Consider the following 23,333-nt stretch of genomic DNA (forward strand, 5'->3'; position numbering starts at 1 on the left):
ACCTGGAAGGAGGTGTAGAGGGGTCATGGCTACACACACACAAATGCAGGTGCCGTTTAGATGGTCAGGGAGGACTGCAGTGCTTCTGGACACATTGTGCCGCTGAGGCTGTCTCCTGGCTGGCAGATGTTGTCATGATATGGATGAGTTTTTGCACATTTGACCCAGCCCATGCACTCTTGTTCCTCTCCATCTTCTGCTGCCCGCCTCTGCTGGGTGTCCAGAGCTGGAGACTCACTGGAGCTGGGCTCCTCGGCCACACCAGGAGTGACTTTCATCAGCTCCTCTGTGTGATGAAGTGAGGGTAATGAGGAAGGGTAGTAACCCATCCCACAGCACAGATCCCTCCCTTGCGTCCTTGGTGGCTTTGGATGCTGAGGTAAACTAGAGGGTTAGTGATACGTCAACTGTCCTGAGCACAGAGGGTCGCGTGCTACAGGAAACTCCACCACAGCCTCCTCCAGCCTGGTTCCTACCCTTACCTGGATGTATGCTGCCTTCAGATATTATTTTTTTTTAGACCCTGAGCATCACTCCTTGTCACTTCATATGATGCCAACCAGCTCCACAGCCAGTTCAGCATGGTGTTGCCAGGAGATTCTCCTGCCAGCAGTCATGTGTGCAGGCATGGTTCTAACAAACACTGAGGAGACCTCTTGACCTCAGCTCACACCCTCTGTACCTATTTATTCCCAAAGGAATGGGCAGTTAGGAAGGCTGCTTTACCTTAGGGATCTTTTTGTTTTGAGCGTTAGCATGCTAAAGATGGGATGGGGGAAGGCTACAAGTTCTCTCGGGGTAGCTTTGTAGTGCTGGAGCGGGATGAGATGGTTCTGATCCTGCAGAGTTTGCATCTGTACCTGGCAGAGGGGATCATGGCACACACGCTTTGTAGTCTGTGCATTGCTTCCCTGTTAAGAAAATATTTTGCTCTCTACAAACTAAAGCCGAAGTGCAAACGGATGTGACTGCAGCATGAACGAGGAACTGATGCAGAGGGTGTACCAGTATGGTAGTTCAGGTGCACCTCGGGTTGTTAAGGGGCTGAAATGGAATTCTCATGGTCAGGCAATGTTGTGAATGAGGGAATAAAAACTGAAATAGTTAAACTGTGCTGTTGGGGTTTTCCCCTTTTTTATCTGTGTGGGTTTTTTGCACTTGCCACTTACAGAGAAAACAGATGGAGCGGTTTCATTTTCCATCTCCAACAAGAAGCGTGTGATGCAACACCCTGTCTGATAACCACAGTGATGACACGCTGCGAGTCACAGAAAGTCCTTCTTGGTTTTCTGTAAATGTGAGACTGTCACTTGTGAAATGCTGCAAAAGCAGATGCTGTATGCCTTCTCCCCCCACTTTCCCTTTTCCCTTCTCCCTCCCTTTCCCTTTTCCCCTTCCCCCCCCTTTCCCTTTTCCCTTCTCGCTCCCCTTTCCCTTTTCCCTTCTCCCCGCCTTTCCCTTTTCCCTTTTTGCCCCCCTTTCCCTTTTCCCTTTTTGCCCCCCTTTCCCTTTTCCCCTTCTCCCCCCCCTTTCCCTTTTCCCTTCTCACCCCCTTTCCCTTTCTTCCTTCTCCCCCCCCTTCCCCTTCTTCCCCCCTTTCCCCCTTTACCCCCCCTTCCACCTTCCCCTCACTTTTTCTCTCTTTTTCTTCCGCTCCCCCTTCCCCCTCTTTCCCCCTTTTCCCCCCTTTCCCCCTCTTCCCATAAGTTGGTGACTGCGGCCACGCCGGCTGTACGGGGGTGGGGGGACACACACGCCACGACCCACACGCCCAGCAGAGCCGGCCCCGAGCCCCGCAGGGCCCCCCCCTCCCGCGTTTCGCAGCAGGGCCGAACCGCTTCGGAAACCGGCCGGGCAGCGGCCCCGGGGGTGCCCGTGGCGGGGCGGGGGCCGCGGGCATTCCCGGGGAGGGGGCGGGCGGCGGCGGCCGCGCTCCGCCCCCCCCGGGGGCCGCGCCGTCCCTATAAGTGCGGCGGCGGCGGCGGGAGGCGGCCAGAGCCCGGTCCGCAGGTCGGCGCGTGCAGCCCCGCGCAGCCATGCCGCAGCCCCGCGCCCCGCCGGTGCTCCGCGCCGCTCTGCTGCTCGGCCTCCTCCTCCTGCAAACCGCCGCCGCCGAGTCGGTGAGTCCCGCCGGGACCCGGGAGAGGGTGCTCCGTGTCGTCCGTCCCCCCCGGCCCGGTGCTCCGGGGGGTGGGGGGTGCCCCGGCTGCTCCTCGCCGGGCCGCGGGTCTCGGCCGCTCGCCCGGCCACCTGCCCCCACCCCTTTGCTCTCCTCCGGGGAAGGCGGGGGGGGGGCGGGGGGTACAAAACGGGTTAATGGCAATAGGGCAGTTCCCGCTCCTTCCTTGGGTTCCCCTGCCGCCTTCCAGGCTTGCACGCTGCTTCCTCCGGTTGGTGCCAAAGCAGCGCGGTCCCGGCCCAGTCGTGCCCGAGCAGAGCTCTTGCCCTGTCCGGAGCTGTCGGGCGGCTGTAACGCTCCTCACCTCTCCCGTTCTCTTTTCCCCCCCCACCCCGTGCTCTGGTGAGCCTTGTCTTACTCTTCTGGAATCAGGGCAAGGGAAATGAGAGCAGTACAGGGTACAAGGGTACACGATGGAAACGAACTGCTCTCCGTTACAGCTTTGATCTCCAACTGCTGGTCATGGATTTCAGTCATTTAATCCCTCTTTTATTGTGACTGTGTGATGGGTTAGATAGGTGCAGTGCATTACAGCAGCTGGGTAAGCTTTCCAGTCTTACCTGAGTTTGATTGTGCCAGTACCTGTGTTTTTCTATGTGTATCAAACCTTCCTTGCTCCCACAGGGGAATGAAAACCGTTGCGTTACCACGAAAGGTTAAAGAGTCTCTTAAATATATAAAGAGTTTGGATGTTTCAAGCGAGATGCATGTGGGATCTTCAGTGTGAAGCAGATTTCAGGGTTCTGCCTTCCCTGTTGTTTGTTTTTGTGTGTATGTCCCTTTTGCTAATAGTGCAGTCAGGGCAGATTCCTCTGCTAGTCTGAAAACTGCTGAGATTAAGATAACTGCAGGGGATCAGGGGTTCTCAAAACTAGGTTTAATCATCCACACTGCTTCGTTCTAGATTGAAGGCAGGTGGGCAGATCGGAACTGATAAGGTTGTGCTGCTCTGTTGCTCTCTAATAGGAGCATGGAGTTGGGGGGTTGCTGGTTGTAGAGTAGGAAACTCCCACGGAGAGCATCTGTAGTAATTGGCAGCTACTCTCTGCTAAAACCAAATCAGCCCAAATCCACTTTAATCTGGTGTCTTTATCCCTGCTGTTAAGCACCTGAATAGCTCGTTTGAGAGCTGGCCCAAACTAGTAGGGGCAAACCTTTGGGGCAGACATCATCTGGAAGTTGCATTGACCATGTTTGGTATGAAATGCAGCTTGGTGTCCCTGGGGAACTGAGTGGTCTGCAAGCATCGGATTTCTGCAAAGGCAACAAATTTTGCACAGATATATTCTGTAAATCCTTATATAGAATTTGTATGGAGTATTTGTATCTCTTAAGCTACCTAAGATGGAGTGTATGCTTGAGAAGTAATGCTGGCCTACTATAAAGCCTTATCCAAACAAATTGTTTGGGTTACAGGATGCTGGGGAGGAGACGAGGATGACACACTGTTTGGGAAAGTTCTGTTGGCGTTCTTCCTATATTATTTTTTTTTTGTAATAGCACTGCCAAAACGTGCAGGGCTGCACAGCATGTGGTGCTTGGTTTTTCTGTGCGGGCAGGGTGAAGACAGGTAGCTGTTTCTTAACAAGACGGGGATTGTATTTCTTGTGCTTATGTAAGATCATGGCTTTTGAGAGTGATTTGGTACTTGAATATTTCCCCAAGCCTGTACAAACAAAAATGCCTTGGCTCCTTTCCCCTTGCATGGCTTTCTGGTGTAGATGGGATTTCTCTGTGTGAAGCAATCTTGGATGTGTAAGAGGGTGGGGAATTTTACTGCAGTGCCGAAGTGTGACGTTGGTGCTCGGGCTGTGGGTGGGTTGTGTTACAGCAGCTTTGTGTGAGAGCATCGCCTGGTTCCCATGGGGTGGGGGGAGGTTGGAGCTGAAGCCTGATGTCTCCTGGTGGTCCCCGGCCCTTGCTAGTTGGGTGCTCCAGAAAGCAAAGTCTCTGTGGGCAGGGTGCTCCTCTCTGCTTGTGCTGTGCAGGGATGGGGTTCCTGCAGAAGATGCTTTAGGGGCCTGCAGCTGGAGACGGGCAGAAAGCCACCAGTGCAGCCAAGACATGGGATCAGTGGAGTTGATAAAGGATTTGAGGTCTGCCTTGCTTGGGCGGAGTGGCATTGTTAAGTTCTCCCTGCGCTTTTAGCATCTAAAAGTGCCCCTGGCAGCACAGTGGGGAAGCAAGGGGTGTTCTTTCGCAGCAGAGGTGCTGTTTGGGCTGCTCCTCTATTTGAGCTGCAAGAGGGCTCAGAGCCCTGAGCTCAGCAGGTCCTTAGTGGTGCTAATGGACCTCAAGTTTGTTGCCCCTGTCCTACTTTCCTGCCTTGAGGTAGGCAGAAAAAGTCTCTGTGCAGCACCGCATCTTTTTTTGTGTGTCCCTAGCAGTGTGGACAAGCAGAAATCCAACCCAGAAGCTGCTGGCTCAGGGAGAGGAGGAGGCTTCGTGCTGTTTGTAGGCTCTGTTTGCTGGTTTAAAGCAATCATGCTTGGAGGCCTCCTGATTGGCAAAGCTGGTGTCTTGTTGATGATAGCTGTGTTTGGAAAGTAGTGCAGCATTATTAATGTTAAAACCGGTTTGGCTTGTCCTGCTGCCATTGATCCCCGAGGCCTGTTCTTTCTGCTCTTTGCCCAGTTTCTCATCTGTCCCTCCCAATCAAATCAAGACATTGCTATCTGCACGTTTTACTTTACCTTCTGACTTGGCAAACTCATGGGGCAGCTGAACACGTAGAGCAAATCCTTGCTTTGCTTCAGCCTCCCTGAAACAGAGCAGCAAAATTAGTGTCTAAGGCAATGTCCCCTGGTCCTGAAGGGAAGGAGCCCTTGACCTCTGGTATCTAAACCCAGAGCTGGCTGTTGGGATGAAATGCCTGTAACGTGTAGAAAGAAATAGCCTCTCTAGCACCTTGTACATTGTTGAACTGCATGCACAACCCCTGGGGTGGGAGCTCAGGCGTGCACAGTCCCTCTGAAGCCCAGCACCTTGTCCATAGTAGATGTGAAGGTACCCACACGGGTGGGTGCAGTCACCCCCGCAGCGCTTGGGGCTCAGTCAGGGAAACAGAGCTGCTGCCCAGTTCTCATCTGTCCTAAGTGCCTGCCAGCTCCCATGCTGGAGAGCACTTCCTTGTGGTTCAGTTTTCCAAACAGCTTATGCAAGAGGCAAATTGGGGCTGAACTTGGTACTCTTCAGACTCATGACACCAGTCTCATTCACTCTAGGAAGCTCAGGCTGTTAGCCAGCACAATTGCTCTCTTTCTTGCCCCTTGTGTTGTTGTCTCCTAAAGCCTTAGAGCTCTGAGATCCTGCAAATGCCTGTATCCAGTCCAACACCAGCGAAAATGTTTTTTCTTAGTCCTCCCCTCCAAGCATCTGTTAATAGATTTACTATTGCCTTGAGCTGTTTGAATGATTGGGGTGGGGAGGCCATTTGCTGCTCTAAAATGCCTGAAGTGGAGCCTAATGTGACTTTGCAGTGGTTTTCCCGTGGTGTGTTACTGCCTTCTTGATACACCTGTGTCCCACTTCCACCACAAGCTGGAAGCAGCTAACTTGAGTGAGTGAAGATGGAGAGGAGGGACTTCGGCTGCTTGGCGTGCAAACTTCAGCACAGCTCCTGCAGCCACTTTTCCTTCCATCCGACTCCTGGTGCTGGTAAAGGCTCTGTTTAAAAGGTGCTGGCTGCTTGGATCCACTTGGCTATAAGTTAAGACTAGGTTGTGTTGCCTTTTGTGTGTATTAAGTAGGACAGATTGATTTTTGTAATTCACTGATAGTAACTTTACCAATAAAGGAGACATAACTGTGGTTCTACAGTCTGCAATGTAAATAGCTTAAGTTGACTTGTAAGATTACTTAAGTTACTGTGGCTCACTGATCCCTCAGAACTCCCCAGCTATCATTTCGTCTAGACAAAACCGAGTGTCCATCCTTCAAAACACTTCCTTGCTCTTGAGTTAACATTTACCCTCTTCAGCCTGCTCATAGATCCTTGCAGCTGCATTCTTCCTCTCCACTCAGTACAGCTTGTTTCTTTATGCTCTGTAACAACAGCAGGGCTGTGCTGCTTTTGCAGCCTCAAACTGGAAGATAATGCAGTTGAAGCACTACAAAACTGGTGGGGACAAACCCTGCGCATGCCTGACCTCCGGGCTGCTGTTGAAGAGCATGTGTGGCTGTTTGTTTGAGACGTGGTGGAATGCAAATGCTTTAGATTAAGGATTCCAATGATTTGCACTAGAATGGGACTCTTGTGATGAGACAGGGCTTGGTGACTCTAGATAGACAGGGCAGCCTACTTACAGAGCTTAACTTGTAATAAGCTACTCCTCAGAGGGGCTATAAAAGATCCTACAAAAGCTCCTACATTAATGAGCTGTTAGGGCTGCACTTCTAGACTAGTTCAGACTTCTGTTTTTTTTTTGTCTTTAAGCATTTGCCTGAATGGTTGTCCAGTAAATGCTGCTGCCTCTGACCAGCTCTGCTGTGTATGGCCACCAGCCATGACTGCCAGTACTCACACCCTGACTCAAGGTTTCTGGCACTTGCCTGGCCCTGCAGATCCTGCAGACTCTGCTGTCACCCTCTGAGTAACGGCCCCAGCCCTTACACAAAGCAATGACTCGGACTGCTGAGGCACTGCAGCACGGGGGGGATCTCACGGAGTTAGGGAAGGGGTGACAAAACTAGTGTTGCGTGGTAGATGGTCTGTGCTGGCCTCGGCACTGAGCACCTTCGCTGCAGCCTCTTGTCTCATCTGCTTCGGGTTGTGGCTGTGGTGGGCAAAAAAGCTACCAGGCTCTGATACCTGACTGCTACCACTAGTGGAATAGGTGTTGTCAAAGGCAGATCAGAAAATGACTTTGTCTTGAGCAGCCACTGGCTTGCTCTGCGGCTGCTGCATTTTCAGACAGATACAGTTGAAAATTAGTTGCATAGTGGGGAGAAAATACTGCTGTTTTCCTGTCTGAAATGACTGAAAGTGTTTGAAGTAAACAAAAGGAGTGGAAAGTCTCACAAGACAGGGTTAAATACTTAATCTTGAATTTGGAGAAAATGTCAGTGTAGGAGGGGAAAACACATAAGATATAGCTGCATCCCTCTCAATTTCTAAAGGCTGCCTGACTTCAAAAATATACTTGTAAAAGTTTTATTTTTGCTGGAAATATGCACTCTTGTCAGTTTTATCCTTAAATCCTTTGAGGCTGAGACTGCTTATAAAATTCCAAGATGATGTTGTTAGACAAATTATTAGGACAACTTCAAAATTGAAGTAGTTAATTAAAATCTCAGAGAGACACTCCTTGGGGTGGGAAGGAGACTGGGAGACCTGTAGCACCGTTACCCCAGCAGCTAGTGTTCTGTCAAGCAAAAACAAGGTTTCTTCTTGCTTAAACAAATAGTGTTCTGTCAGGGAAAGCAAAGCCTGCCATGGGAAGGATTTCTCTCTTCTGATGTTGTTCTGCCTCAGCTGCTGAAGGGGAAAAAGCATCTCCACCACAGTTCAACTAAAACTGTGATGCTGTCTGCTGTAAAACTTGAACACAAAGCGGTGTGACCTTGCCCCGTTTACCTTGCTGTGAGGCTAACCCTGCCTCCTGCCCTTTAGCTGCCATTGCAGTCAGACTATAGCAATAAAAAGAAATGTTAACGTTCGTTAATGACTGTGAAAGTGCCTGCCTTGTCCTTGCACCGCAATGGCCTGCATGGTACAGTAGCCAGAAATCTCGGTGCAGAAGGCGAGGGGGCTGAGGGCAGCGCGGCTGCCGTGTTACTGAGGAGGGTGCCTGGTGTGATGGGGTGCTGCCACGCTGGCCTGGGGAGGAATGGGACCCATGGGTGGAGGGACAGATCCTGGCCAGTGTGGTGCTAGGAGGGTGGCAGAAGTTTGTTTTGTTGGGCTAGTGCCCCCCTCTTAAAAACAGAGAAACTTCTACTCTTCCCCCAGATGGAAATACAGTCTTTACCGATGTCAGGAGCTTTTACTTGGAAGACTCTGTTCCCTGGCAAGATAAATATTTATTGCAAATCCACAGCGTGCAGTGGAGCAGACTCTGGAGCCAGGATCTTTCAGGAGACTGTTTATATGCGGGCTGTTCTTGGCGCTAATTCTAAATTTCCCGAGGCTGCGTACGAGGAGCTGGTCCTGCATGTTGGTTACTAAAGGACTTGCTAGTCCAGCTGAGTGCAGGCTTTGCAGAGCCAAGGGAGGAGTGACCAAAACAATAGCTGGGTCCCTCCGCTCCTGGCTGTGACAGTGTGGGTGTAGAGACGTGATCAGGGAGAGCTGGGAAACTGCTGCCAGTGGCTCAGCCCGTGCTTGGAGAGGGGAGGAAGCCTGGCTGGGAGTCCAGAGCTCTCCAGGTGGGGAAAAAGTCCTGGGAGTGACAGGTTCCTGAAGTACAGCTGTGTTATCCCCAGCAGCACATGCCGTGTCTGCTGCTTTCTGGGCCCAAGGCAAGGCAACCTCTGCACAAGTCAGGAATGTCTCTGTTTAAAACAAAACAAAACAACCCCCCCACACTGAAAACCCAGCCTCTGCTGCTGTAGCTAAGTAGGAGAATCCGTGCTGTTGAAATGTTTGTTTGTATAAATACTTACATGGGTATAGCCTGATAGCAGAGTGGTACGGCTATGCTCTCTCAAGTGCTTTTGTGCTGATAACTTCCTCTTCTATGATTTTTTGCTGTTAGCTTTGCCAGCAGAGCAAAACTTTAAATAGCAGAACTGTGCCGGTGGAGCTTAACCACCTGGGCTAAACCTAAATCTTTGGGCTGCTACTTCTGATTAGATTAAATTGGATTGTGGGAAGGGAAGCATTTGTAGGGCGCAGCATTGGGAATCTTGACTGTACAAACAAGCTGAGATTAGCTGCATGGTGAGCCAGCTAGGAAAGGCACCCTTTGAAGTTGGGTGTCTGCCTGGCTTAATTTTGCTAACACTCAGGCATGAGGGAGCATAAAGGTCCTGAAAATGCATGTCACGTGTTTCTTGCCAAGTGGAAATTCTGTTTGTGTGCATGTCCAGGGAAGTATTGGGGTGTAGCTGTATTCTAGGAAAGGACAGTGAGGGCAGGCCTCTCCCTGGCGTGTGGGGGGAAATATGATATATGAAATATCCCAAGCCTGAAGTATCAGCATGAGAAATTGTCCTTGATAGAAAAGCTGCTTTGCTGGGGCCTTTATAGCCTTTTTTTCCTTCCACAGATGATGATGCAGTAGGAGCCTTCTGGTACAGAGTAGGGCAAATCAGCGTGAGCTGGAAAAACTGAATTCCTTTTTTTAACCTTGAATAGACTTCAACTTCTGAACTGAGCCCTGGGCAGTGAAGTGTATGAAATGACTAGGATCAGGTTTATAAATACCATAAAAAAGATAACATTTTTATGAACAAGGTGTGTATCGCTCTCCGTGTCCGGGAGAGCCTCTCAGGGGTGTGAAATGTCTCTACCACAGTTGTTTTCCTCCTGAGTCACATGAGAGCTCCTGCTTTCCCCTCCTGCAGTTTTCCTCTGAACCTTATCTTTATTTGCTTCAGGGCAAGTGATTGACACACAGCCATCTGCAACGGCCTGCTGAGCTTTATCTCCTCTAGCTGGAGGGGGAAGCAGTCCTCTCCTTCCATCGGGCTCTGGAGCTGGGCACTGAGTATTTGGAGCAGCTATTTTGCCACTGTTGCAGTGAACAGATCCCAGCATGTGCCTGCCTGGCAGAGGACTCAATCTTTATGGCTTTTCTCTTGGTTGATAATCAGGCAGGAGCAGTTAAACAAGAATTCATTCCTTTGTAATCTCTCTGTCCTCCTCCTCCTTGCTCCTAAGGCATGGCCTGAAAGGCACGTGTGAATGGTGTGGTCTGGAGAGAGCAGGCTGTGTGTAAGCAAACGTGTGCGAGTTAAAAGGTAACTGAGGTTTGGCTTTGTAAGTGCAGGGAAGCCTATTCCGAGCAAGCAGAGCCCGGGAGGATTCATCCCTGCTGCAGGGGAGGCACAGTGACAGCAGGTCGCTCTGCAGAGCCCGGGATTACGGTGTCATTGTCACGGGGATGACGCCTCCGCTGCCGCATGAGCCCCCAGGAGAGCTGCTTGTGGTGACACAGCTTAAAGAGTCACACGGGGAGTGGGGGCAAGTGGGGGAGTGACCCACGCTGAGGCTGTTAGTGCTGGACGTGCATTCCTGTGCTTGCCCCCCACGCAGGACGTGGGCTGCTGAGTGTGAGCACCCAGGACTGGCTATGTGGCTGCAGGGAGACAGATACCTGGTTGGCCAGGGGATGCTTCTCAAGTCACCTTGAATAAGTGATGCTTTTACCAGCCCAGCAATTCATCAGCCTACATGTTGCTCTTGCTCTAGCTTATTAAGCAAGACCCTGCTCCTTGGCTGTTTTACTGAGCACAATTCAAAGAATAAATATATTTTCTTCCCTTTTTGATAAGAGGCATAAAGAGCTAGCATGCAGTTACTGCTCTGGGGTACTGGAGATGCAGTGCTATCCCCTGTTGCTAGCCAGGAGTTGCTTGTAAGCCCTGGCCTGTAGTTCTGTCTCTGATTTCCCACTTAGTCCTCAGAGGTTAGGGATTTACCTTTACGGCTCACTGTGATGGGAGTGCACTTGCACAGCAGCTGCCAGAGAGTAGATGTGCAAGGCTGGCTTTGTCCAAAGCTACAGTGCCTGTGCTGCTGCTCTAGGACTGCTTGAAAAGTGTTGAGCAAAGGTACAGTAGTGTTTAAGCATGTCTGGAAGCCTTGGGGTGAGCCTCTCATGCACACATGTGCCTGGATAGGAGCTGCTTAACTTCTGTCTCCTGGCACAGAGGCCAGTGCAGGCCACGTGTGCTGCAAATTCTGTGGGACAGACTGACCAGGAGCGAGAGGTAAGATGGTACACTCCAAGCATGGGCACAAGGAGTTGGCACAAGTGATTTTTTTTTTTTTAATTATTTTTTACTGCAGCTCATATGTTGAAGGAGTTAGGTGTGATGCAGATTGAAATATTGGTATTTGCTTTTCTCTTGGGACAAAAGTGACTTCCCCCCCTTACACTAGAGCATGAAGGAATGGGAGAGACTAAAGGGTGCTTTGAGGGGGAAATACAGACCCTTCCCTTACTAGTCTGTCAGGACCTGCCTCTGCCAGAAGCTCATGGTGCTTCTAATAACTTTCTTTTAATGCTTATTAAGATGGGATGATAGAGCTGTCTCTGCCTATTGCCTTGCTGCACTCCTCCCTCCCTTGGAGGTCAGATCGATTTGGCTGACTGGTACCAATCTAAGCTGCCCCGTTTCCAGCGCTGCCTGGCTCTTCTACTTTCCTCCTTTTTCGGGGCTGGCACGCTCTGAGGAGGTGAGCTCAGCTCCTAACCCCTGCTCCTTTTTGTGCTTTGCATGAGCTTTAAAACCTTTCTGGTTTGTGTGTTCGTGCAAAAGCTTGGTGGAAGTGAACTGTATGTAAATCCCCTCTCTTGGGCTTGGTGGTTTACAGACCTTTGCATCCTTGCAGTGGAAATGCCCCGGTGGATCTGGTTCTCTTTGGTTTATAATGCAGGACAGCATGAGAGCCGGGGTGGAGGCTTTGTGAGAAGAATCTCTTAATAACCAGGCTCTGAGGCCAGGAGCCCTTTCTTGTTAATCTGATCTAGATGTGCATTGTGGTGGTGTGAGATGACACCTGTCCGTGACAGCACAGGTATGGGAATGGTATTTTTGTCATGCTGCTTGAAGTGAAACGAGGTCATGTGTAGAACTGTCCCCCAGTACAGAGCACCTGAGAAAATCCCTGGGAGCTCCTTAAATTTATGTCTGTGCAGGCTAAAAAGAGTTAACAGCTCTACACCTCTGCCCCCTCTGCTGCTGCCTCCCAGGCTGGCCCAGCTCCATGTGCTTTTGTCTAGGAAAGATTGACTTTCACCTTGCTCCTGTTTACTCCTAGACTTGTGTACACAGTGCTGGGGAGGGAGATGCAGGAGCAAGTGCTGGGTCTCCACGCCAAAGTTATAAACTTGATAAAGAGCTCCCAGTGCTTTGGATGCCTGAGTCTCTGCAGGTTTGGCTCCCTTTGCAGCTTGCTGGCTGTGACCCTTCAGAGAAGCTTTTAATGAACCCTTGTGTGTTTGATCAGAGACAAAGGCCAGCTGTAAAAGCTAGTTCCATGTCTGGAAAACTTTGTCTCTGCCCCAAAACATCATTTGAGTTTGTTTTTTTTTTTTTTTTTAAAGGGTTTGCAAAGACTGTGGTGAGGACGTGTGGGCTGGGGCAAGTGAGCTGCCTGGGTTTGTTATTTCCCAGAACTAGCTAGTGGCTGGGGAAATTCACACATTGGACAGAAACTTTGCTTGGTGCCTCAAGAAATAGGTGCTCTTACTTTGAGAGGAGGCTCATGGTATGCTGGGCTGTAAGTGAAGGCCCAGGAGCACAAAATGGAGTGGGGTGGGCTAGGGACGGAGCACAGTAGGGCTGCGATTCCTGTGTCAGAGCTGATCAAGCCGTGTCTGGCTTCATCCAGCAGTGCAGCCTGTCTCGGGCTCAAACATGAGACCTCTGTGCCCAGCTTTTCCAGGAATGACGCTCATAGTTCACGTGCCTGACGTGCTGGCTGTCTGGCAGGGAATAAACTCATGTTTTTGCCACTGGCAGGCAGGAAAAGCTTCTGCTCCCCATGTGTTGGTTAATCTCCCTTGGTGCTTACTGGGGATAAAGCTGCTTAACATGAGGAGGAAACCCTGGAACTAGACTCCCGCAGGAAAGGTTGATTTCTGTACAGACCTCTCCTAGAGAGGAGCATATTAATAGTAGGGCTTGCCTTCAGCTGCCGAGGTGAGGTGGGGCTGTGCAGCCACCCAGTCCGACTCTTCCCAGCAAGTCCCTGGCCTGGCTCCAGTTCTGGGATAACAGGTGGTGGAAAGCAGACTCCGGGCAGTGCCGGGGCCCTCCTCCAGTTGGCAGTTGCAGAAGGTGTTAGGCTTAATGTGGCCAGAGACAACTTGGCAAGGGCTGACTTGTCCTGCGGCACTATCCTGGCTTTTTCCTCTTGGCTGCAGCCTGCCAGCTGAGAGGAAGCACAGGCACCTTCTGTGGTGCTTCTTCACCTGGCACTGAAGCTGCAGGGAGGACTGAATCCCCTTGGAAAGGGATTCACTCTTTAAGTAATACTCCAGGGAGCTCTTCATGTGGCACTTGGGAAGCCCTAAGCCCTTGCTTTTAAGTCTGTGAAAGTGCCTGTGTGCCCTCTCACAGGTGTGCATGTGAGGAATGTGCCTGCTCCAGACCTGCCCTGTGAGCACTCCAGTGTTAACTCTTCCTGGGCTGCCCATGCCCCAGCTCCCAGTAGGAGCCTGCTCCCTAGGAGAGCATGTCCTGAACCTGGAGGGTAAGTACAGGGGTGCCCAGCAGCCCTGCAACTTCCCTGGCAGATGAATCTGTAAAATGAGTCTCATTGCCCACCGAAGTTTCCCAGAGTTTTGAGAAACTCTCGTGGCTTCCAGGAACTTCCCTGTCCTTGCACAAGAGGATGATGAAGAGTGAGTTCGGGGAACGCTCCCATATAATCTTATTTACGCTTATGAGTCAGTAATTTCCTTGTTATGTCCTCTGGCGTGTAAACACTGTCTGTCCTGATTTAAATAGGGTTTTCTGATAGCCTAACCTGGTGTGTTCCACTGTATGTACTAATCACCGTGGCTGGCTGCCACTGCTTTGCTCACGGCTGATCTGATAAGGCTGACCTGCTGTCCAGCCACTCGGTGGCTTAAATGCGGGTTTTCTTGAGCTGCCCTCATTAGGACATTAGCTGGCCATGATTCATAATGAAGTACGGCATGAGCTGGCACAGGGGTGTGGCTCAGCACAGGGCTCTTGCCAAAGTGGATCTGCCCTGGTGCAGCAGGCGGGTTACACGGATCTGCAGCAAACGTGCCCCCTGGTCCGAGTGCCCCAGCTCAGGCAGACGGGAATTGGGCTCTTCCTGCCCCTTGATGAAATGGCCAGAAGCTGTCCTGGGAACAGCTACTGCAATGCTGGCAGCAGTTTCCACTGCTGGTCTGGCTTTGGCTGGGTTTCATGTATCTTGAAATGAATTTGCCTTGGAGGGAGTGATCCCTATCGTTAGGAATGCCTGGTTCCAGGATTTCTTCCCAGCCGGCCTTCCTCCCCAGCCCCCTTCCCCTCACCTAGTGCCAGGTTTGGGCAGAGCAGAGATGGGGGGGGGGGGGGTGTCTTGGAAGAGAGCTGGCCTCAGCGCTTCATGCTAGGCTGTTCATTTGGTTATCCTCCAGCAAAGTTGCTGGGGTAACCAAAGATGCTTCAATAAGCTAATGAAAAGTGCAACTGGTAGCCACTGCTCCTTATGCAAAACAAGAAACATCTTGTCCTGACCACAAGGCCTTGTTTGTGGCAAAACCAGTATGCTAATGGGCCGGGAAGCCTGGGCTGGAAGCAGGGCTGTGGCTGTGGGCAGAGGAAGCTGACACATGGCTTGTGGCTGATGGTTGGCCTTTACTTGTGAGATCAATAGTGGATGTAATTCATCAGTTGGTGTCACTGCTGGGCTGCAGGATGGGCCACACCTGGGTGAGCAGGGAGGCTGATCCCAGCTGCTCAGGCTCTTGCTGCTGCCCTGATGAAGCAGCAAGTGCTGGGGCTCAGGTGATGCCACCCAGCTCTTCCTGTCCCTACAAGACTCTGATCTTCATCCCCTGTGAGGATGTAACTCGTGGTAAACCTCTGCATTAAGAGCCCTTGGATGTACAGGACTGTGGAGTAAAAGATGCTTTAAAAATGCTCCCCCCAGGGGGATAAACCTTCAGAAAGACTTCCCAGTCTTTCTGTGGGGACAGCATGAAAAAATATTGTCAGTTTAGCCTCTGGCTAAGGGACCCATCCATCTGCATTGTGCTTCTAGCTGCAGGGGAGGGGGTCAAGGCCCCCACCGTGGCAATGACTTCATGGCTGTGGAAGCATCCGGAGCTATTGGAATCTGTGGGCTGGTGTTGAGCAAACAAATTGCTCATACCTGTGGTACCCTCAGTGGGGCTGGCCCCAGGGCTGTGGGGGGGAGGAGAAATCCTTCTGGGGAAATGGCAAAACCTTGGTAAGGGCAGAAGGTTTGGGCTTTTGACTCCTTGAAGTTCCAAGTGCATATGAGCTCTGGTGTGTGAATTGCCACTGTGACCAAACAGCTGATTCTCGGGGAGGCTCTCTTGCCATTTTGCTAACATGTGTCTGTAAGTGCAGTCATCAGGCTGTAGGATGCCTGACCTTAATTTTACAAACTTGTTTATGTGTGTTTTAAGAGGTGAGGCAGGGGAAGCTCTTCCTTCAGGCAAGTCATTATTGATAGCAAGTGCTCTTGAACATCATGCCATATTGCACTGCAATTCAGCTGAACTGACATACTAGTTTTTAACCCTTGAGTGATAAAATAAGCTTGTTCTCAATACAGGAAACAACAAATTGCCTTAGTGTGAGGCTTTGGTGCTATGCAAAAAACTGATCTATAGGTGCCAGGCTTTTTCTCTGGGAATAGCATGTCAATCCAAATCTCCCCTTATCACAGACTGAAGGTACTGATTTTCTGAATGCTTTTGCTACAAAGTCCTGATCAAGATCCTGTTGTGTTATTTTCACCCTGTGGGTTCAAGTGAACCTCCTGAATCTGTAGCCCTCAGGAAATTCCCCTCCCAGGCTGGCTCTCACTTCTGTTCTGAGAAATTCTAGGGGAATTCAGCTGTTTCCTGGCTGATGAAGATAATGCTTTTGGTAGAGAGAATTTAATGTTCTTCTGATGGAAGTGATGTGCTCAGCACAATCTCTGAACTCCTAACACTATGAAATGCTTCTGAGGACTTGCCTGATACTTAATGCTTCTCCACCCTTCTTTACAGGTAAGAGAAACCGAGACCATGGATGCCCGATGGCTTGACTACCCTGCCTCTGGAGACTTGCCAGATGATGAAGACATTGGTGAATTCAGGCCTCATGTAACTTCTGATGGGTTAGATATAGATGAGGCATCTGGGTCTGGAGGTAAGTGGGGACAGGGGGGAAAATGGGTCTCCCTCAGTTGATGCTGTGAAATTTCTTCTAGCACTAGCCCATGAGCAGTGGGCTAAGTGCACAGCCAGAGCTCCAGAGGGAACTACAGTGTCAGGTGGAGATGAGAAAGCTGTGTGAATTGTAGTTACTCACAGATGAGAATGGTGAAAGTGGTTGTACTGTGATGTTGAATCACTCGGGGAGGACGGATGGAGTCCATCCAAGTTTGTCTTACTGCAAGTGAAAAGGCATTGTATTTGCTGGATCTCTTTCCTGTTGAACTCCAAAGACCTGAGAAACTTAAATAAAAATAATAATTAAAAAAAAGTCTATTGTTGGGGCAGTGTTTAAAATTTAGTATCTCAGCTGAGGCCAAATAAGGTAAAGGCCTAACTTGTGTTCAAGTGAACTGTGACATGCAAAGCTCTCTGGCCAAACCAGTTTCTGTAGCTCAGTGTCCCCTTTATGTGAACATTCGTTCTCTGAAAGGGAAAGAACAAGTGCTGAAATCGGTGCCTGACATGTTTGGGCAGATCTGGTAACTAGAGGGTTGTGGAACCATCCTTTAGGGATGGGTGGTGAGAGCATTGCCCTCCATTGGCATTAGTTTAGCAAGCTATAGCAGACCTGCTTTGCAGGGCAACTCCTGATAATTTGCAGCAGGGGCCAATGGATCCAGCTGAAGACCCCTCCCATGTGAGAGGTGTTGGTTTTATGATTACATCTCATGGTCTTGTGCAATCAAAGCCATTAATGGTGAAAATACCAGTAGATAAGAGGGAACTGTAGTCAGCAGAGAACTAGAGTTCTAGTTTGTCAGCAGTCACTGGTATTGCCGGAAGTGTCTGAATTCGGGGAAAATGTCATATAAGAGGAAAACTTAGTGTACTTTTTTTAACTTATTTTCCGCCCTTGCCCTGCAGACTACTCAGACTCTGAAGATGCCATATATCTGACCACCATGGATACTCCTGTGGTAGGTATTGCATCTGCATGTTTTAAGCAACACATAGCTACACTGGTCTGTCTGTGAAACTTTCTGAATACCCTTCCCCCTGCAAGACATGGCATCAAGATGAATCTTAACTGCATGAGCAGGAACAGTGTGCTCGTAATGCACTAAGCAAACTTCTTTTCCTGCACGCCCTCCTACTTTCAATTGTAAGTAGGCTGGGTGCTACTTACTGATGGGTGTGGTTTGTCTATATTCTGTAGATATCTGACAACTATATCCCTGGAGATACTGAGAGAAAGATAGAAGGTGAGAAGAAAAACACAGTGGTGGACAATGAAATCATTCCAGACAAAGCTGTACCTGTTGAAGAGAACCTGTCCAACAAGATCTCCATGGCAAGCACAGCCAACAGCAGCATCTTTGAAAGAACAGAGGTTCTTACAGGTAATACTCCACCTTGCCCTGATAAATCATTAATACTGTAAATAAAAATGGCTTCTATTGTTCCCTGTTTCTCTGGGGAGCAGTTCCCTACTGACAAGGGGAGTGAAATGCATTACCTCTGTGACTGCCTGAGCAGGGTCACTTCTGCCTATTGCAGAAGCCAAAGAGCCTACTGCTTGCCTTGCTGGGGTAATAAACAGCTTGTTTTTGAGCCTGCCAGCTGACTGTTGGCTTAAAGGCCACACAAGTCATGTGGCAGCTGCTCTGCACCCAGATACTACCTCAACAAGAGGCATATCTAGCCATAAATCAGTGACATCATAGACTTTCATATCAAATGCAGGTGTTTTCCTTCTAACCTCTGCCCAAGTCCTGCCTTTTTTGAGCCTTGCCAGGAACCAAACAACCCCTCTCAGGGATTTGAACACTTAGTCAACTGCTACAAATCTAAGTACCTCTGTCTCGAGCAAAGCCAAGCGACTGGCTTCCCCTCAGCACGTGGGACAGTTCTGTCTCAAGGCGTGCTCCATCAAGCACTTGGCCTGACAGTCCGAGTACAAACCTCGGCACATCGTGCCGATCTGCAGCCGTCTCCCTGTCGGAGGAGGGACTGGGAGAGTGACTTGCAAAGCCACCTAACAAAGAAGCTGATCTAGGGCAGTGAGTAGGTGTCACAGCAAAGGATAAACTTCATTAAAGTCTTGTGGCCACCCTTGGTGTGAGGAGAGAGAAAATCTTGGTGTGTTTTTGTGGGTTTGTGGTTTTTGGTTGTTGGAGTGTTTTTTGGAGGGAAGTGGTGGTGGTAGTGGGGTGTTGCTGTTTAATTTGAAATACAGAGTCCCCAGAGTGTGCTCATACAAGTAGCTAACATCTAAAGCATTCAGATCGGAACTATACCATTTTCCTGGAGTTGGTGGTGTTTGTGGGTTGTGGGTGGGGCTTTTTGGGTGGGTTTTTTGTTGTCTCCACACAGGGAGGATGTCTTTCTGTCAAAATTTCTTTCTCTCAATAAACTGGAATATTAACACAAACTGGTTAATGTGGAACATGTGATTGTTCTGTGGTTGAACTGAAAGCAGTTTCTGGCCTTTTCCAGTAACATCAGCTGTCACTGGAAATGCCAGCATGCATGGTGACAGGCGCACGGACAGCGCTGACTCGGAGCAGTGCTGGGGGTGGTAATTTTGAAGCAAGTTTTGAGATGTGGCAGATGGTTTGGAGTTGTCCAGGAATTTAGACTTATTCCATGCTCTTTTTTTCCTCCCCAGCTCTCATTGCAGGAGGGGCAGTGGGCCTCCTGTTTGCTGTCTTCCTGATCCTCCTCTTAGTCTATCGCATGAAGAAAAAGGACGAAGGCAGTTACGATCTTGGGAAGAAACCAATCTACAAGAAAGCCCCTACAAATGAGTTCTATGCTTAAAGCTCAGCAGCACCTTGTGCCCATCAAGGGACAAACAGACTGTATGGAAACACTGTGCCCTCAGATGAGATGCGCTGAACAAATGCTCTTTTTGGATTGAATTTCAAAACGACTTAGAAAAGAAAAAAAACTTCCTATGTGACCCTTCCCATCCTGCTCAGCTAACAAGGGCCCAATGAAATACAAAGAGTCTGAAAAAAAACCCCTCAGTGTATTTTTTTCCAAAGCTAGTATAAAAAGAATAAAGATGCCAAATTATCTGCTTGGTTTCATAGAGGGTATATAAACACAAAACAGACTGTATGGAAGCAAACACCATGTGTTTGTATCCAGTGTGCTGTGTTCAGATTGGCTGCTTCTATAGAAGATGGCTTTTTTTATAAACCTTGCTGATAGATGTCTTGCAGCAGGCTGTTGATGTGAAGCATTTTTGTAGAGAACTATTTATGAATCTCTTACACTACAGATAATGTTGCCTTATCAGGGAGTAAAAGGCCCATAGAGGCTCAAAATCCCTGAATGCCATAAAGGGCCTATGGGAATGTCTTCCCCAGGAGACTTCTGTCTGTTCCTGTTGCCCCAGGCAAGGGTCATTAGTCCATGAAATCAGGACAGCCAGTTTTGTTTGGCTATGATGACACCCTTTCCTTGCCTTCGGTCTTCTACCTTTTTTTAAGGATTGCTTGTTGGAATTTTTTTATAACAAAATTTTAAAGAAAATAGCTTAATGTTTATATAAAGTTTGTAGAAATTGTTTTGAAATAATAAAAAAAAAATCTACTTTTTTAATTTCCTCAGATTTATTTTTTCAATCCCTTTGTGTTTCCTTTGGCCGGGCATTTCTCTAGAGATGTTTGTTTTATATGATTCATATTCTGAACTGAAGCAGACTTAGCTACAGTGTGTTACAGGTTTCTTCTAGTTGTATAGCAGCTACTGTAGAGGGTAAAGATGTTTATGATTTTCCCATAACTTTTTTAGGATTTTTTTTTTAATAGAATTATTTATAGTTTCTGAAATGGCTGCTCTCTTATTTGGTATCTTTTATCCTTTTTATGGTAAAACACTAATATAATGAGTCTCTGTGAAAACTATTTAAGCTTTATTATGTGAATTTTAATTAAAAATTCCAGGCAATAACTTCTAGGATTAATCTGTATGCAAAATTGGATTCATAATATGATTGAAGTAGGTAAAAGATGAGAGTATTTCTAGCCTGTAATATATTATAATATATTCTCTGTAATATATTATAATCAGTCCTATAGAGCTATATATTATATATTTTACTGAGAAATATACAGTTAAGGTGAGAGGGCTGGAGTTAATTCTCCAGCAGCATTACTGTGTGTGAGAGGCTTGGTGTCGTTGGCACGGCTGTTTGTCCAGGGCCGTGCCCGGAGCAGCAGCGGGCGTGGGCGAGGGCAGGCGGCTGGGAGCCGCCGTGGGCTCCGGCCGTGTCCCGGCGATGCGCTGGGTTTGAGCCTCTGAGTTGGAGCAGAGATCCCCGTCTGGGGCTGCTCTCCGAAGGGGGTGTTGGAAGCTCGCAGGAGGGAGGAAATAACTTTTTGGTTTGGGGTCTGGCTGCGGCGCGGGGTCCGCTGCGGCGCTGTGCTGGGTGCCTCCCAGCTGGGAGCGCTGAGCTTTCATAGATGGCTAGCTCTGACCCTCCTGCGGTGGGTCTTTCTTAATATATCGTGTACATAGCTCCTACCTCTACTGAGACTTAGACCAATTCCCCCAGGGCTCCTAGAGCGGAGGGTAAGGTGTGTGTCCGATGCCTCTGTTTCACACAGTGTGGGTCCCCAGTCTGAGTAACTGGGTAGACTGCACAAAACCAGATGGTTGTGAAGGCTGTTCAGAAATCTCATCGACTCCTGAAGCTTCCTTACAGAGGCTTTGTTGTAGGCTTGAGGCCAGATTCATAGAGGCGATAGAACAAAGTTTGGCTTCGGCCAGTGGCAGCTGCTTCTCGGAGCTAGGGAGGCGAAGGGGGGGACGCAGGGCAGCCGTGTATTGAGACATCAGTGTGAGAGGATTCTTCCCAAGGGTCCTCCTCCAGGTTGACTTGCTCATTTTGTCCCAGTATAAGTGTGTTTGAGGAAACTGCAGGCTCTAAACTGCACAGAGTTCACTGTAGAGTGGGAAAGAGAGGGAGGACTTCACTGCCTGCAGACAGCACTACCAGGAAGGCAGGAGCAGTGTCTGCTTCTTGCGATATTTAGATTCTCTTGTGTAATTGCTCTTGGGGATTTTCCACTGTTACTGATTTTTTTTTTTTTTTTTCCTCAAATAAACTGGTACTTTCTAAAATTGGCTTTTGGACTGATTCTGATCTGAAATTACTTCTGAGAGCTGGATAACAGGGAGCTTGTGTTTGTGTAACTTCTTGGTTTACCAAAGGGGAGGCACGCTGGGATCTGGCTTGGCAGTGGCCTGCAGCTCAAAGGGGCTTTGTCAGCTGCTCCTGAGCTGTCTTCAGCATCTGACCCACAAGCGGCTCCTGTAGGACCAGTGTTACTGGGCTTCTGGAGCTACTGAAGCTACTTCAGGCAAGTAAAACAGATGCAGCATGGCACAAGGAGGCGAGTCCATCGCTTCTCTGGTGATCAGTTTTGTGATGGCACTTGGAGAGGGCTGCCCTCTTGCAGCCTGAAGGGACACAAGGAGGCTTCTGTGTGTCCCCTGATGACAGCGGCACATTTGTGTGCCCTCAAACGCAGGAGTGCAAAGTGTAGAGAGTCTTACTCAACCAAGTTTTGAGCCAACCTGTTTAACTAATGTGGGCCTTCAAGTGGGGGTAGAGCTGTTTCAGCTTCCCTAGGATCAGCTGCTCTGGGGAGCAAGTCCACAGGTGACTTCGTGCCATTTTGTGCTAAAGCAGCTCTTAAGCAAGACATGGAGGAAGCTGCAGCTTCTTCAAGCCCCTCTGCTCTAACAGCTTGGTGCTCTTGGGGGACAGAACCAGTCTCTTCTCTCCCTGGGCATGTGGGAGAGGGTGGGCTGTGCAGAGAGCAGGGCTGCTTGCTGGGAAAAGTGCCGAGTCTTAAGAAGCACTGCCTTTAAACGGATTATCATCCTTGAGAAAATCTAATTCCTTTTTCCCTGGTGGGAACTCCTACTTGGAGTGGTTAGGATTAGCAGGGATGGAGGAAACAAATTTGGACTAGTACACAGGCTCCTTCGTTGAGGGTGAGGGAGTAGCAAATACTTGCTCTGCTTCTTGTTGCCTGGTCTGTCACTCCTCTGAGAATCTGCTTCTAGTACCAAGTAAAGCAGAGCCACGTGTTCCCAGGCCTGACCTTCCCTCTGTGGGAGCTGCTGTTTGTCAGTAAATTGGTGACGTATGCCTGTGATCTTCATGTTCTCGTGCCTCATGCAGCTGTGACAGGTTTTGGATGTGCTTCTTGGAACAACGTATGTTTGTCTTTTTTCTTTTTTTTTTCCCCCTTCTTTCTCTCCTGGGTTTCATCTCAGTTGCAAGAATCCCGTGTACTTTCCAAAACTGCCCTCAGCGTAAAAGCGCCTTGTTTTTGCAAATGTACTCTGCAAATCCCTAGAGCACAAGCCTGGCTGCCTGCCCGTCCTTGCAGAGCCGTGGTGCCTGGGATGGATTTGTCACCATTCCCTCTGTCTGCCTCTTCCCTCCCTGGCCAGCCTGTCTCTATCTGGCATTAGCTGAGGGGTGACTTGCACTAATGCCTTGTGAATTCTTGGTTTTCAGCTCTGACCCCAGGGATGACACTTGGTTGTTTTTCTTCCCAGTGCTGCTCTGGTTTTAAAACCAAAACCCTGAGGATCTGTTTCACCTGGCTTGAAAATAGCTGGAACCCTCCCAGGCTGTCCAAGGGGCCAGGGGCAGGTCTGTCCTTCCCAAACATACCCTGGCAGGAGGGGCTCTGGGGAATGAGTGGAAGGGCTGGAAGATGAAGGGTAACCTTGCTGTTCCTCTTTATGTCTTCCAGGGGGATTTTGAGGTGGAGTTCATGGGTGTTTAGGTCCCTTGTTGTGCAGGGTGAGCTGTGGTGCTGGGGTGGGTGCTGTGCTGCGTGCCAGAGAGGTGCCCAAATGGGTCACAGGGGTGCTGTGCACTAGTGTTGGTGCTGGCGGTGCCTGTCCCCACCACCTCTAACCTCCGGAGGGGTACAGGGCACCCACTTCTCTGGGCAGGACACGCAGGCTGCCCAGAGAGACGGTGGAGTCTGGGAGGGAACAATTCCTACACCTTGGAGGCACGGTTTCCCACAAGCATCCCCCAGCCCCCTGGGTGCTGAGCTGGCTCCCTGTGGCTGCAGACAGGGGACAAG

General features: G+C 49.5%; 1 protein-coding gene across 1 annotated transcript; it reads left to right on the top strand.

Annotated features, from left to right (window-relative positions):
- The first annotated feature begins 1,997 nt into the window (after positions 1-1,997).
- SDC4 (syndecan 4) lies at positions 1,998-21,343 on the top strand. The gene is made up of 5 exons (XM_042801230.1): positions 1,998-2,120; positions 16,057-16,198; positions 17,131-17,183; positions 17,423-17,606; positions 18,875-21,343. The coding sequence occupies exons 1-5, from the start codon at positions 2,037-2,039 to the stop codon at positions 19,024-19,026; spliced, it is 615 nt and encodes a 204-aa protein (XP_042657164.1). The 5' UTR covers positions 1,998-2,036; the 3' UTR covers positions 19,027-21,343.
- Positions 21,344-23,333: the final 1,990 nt, after the last annotated feature.

The sequence above is a fragment of the Tyto alba genome, unplaced genomic scaffold (assembly GCF_018691265.1).
Source record: "Tyto alba isolate M040663 unplaced genomic scaffold, T.alba_DEE_v4.0 Super-Scaffold_33, whole genome shotgun sequence".
NCBI classification, from domain to species: domain Eukaryota; kingdom Metazoa; phylum Chordata; class Aves; order Strigiformes; family Tytonidae; genus Tyto; species Tyto alba.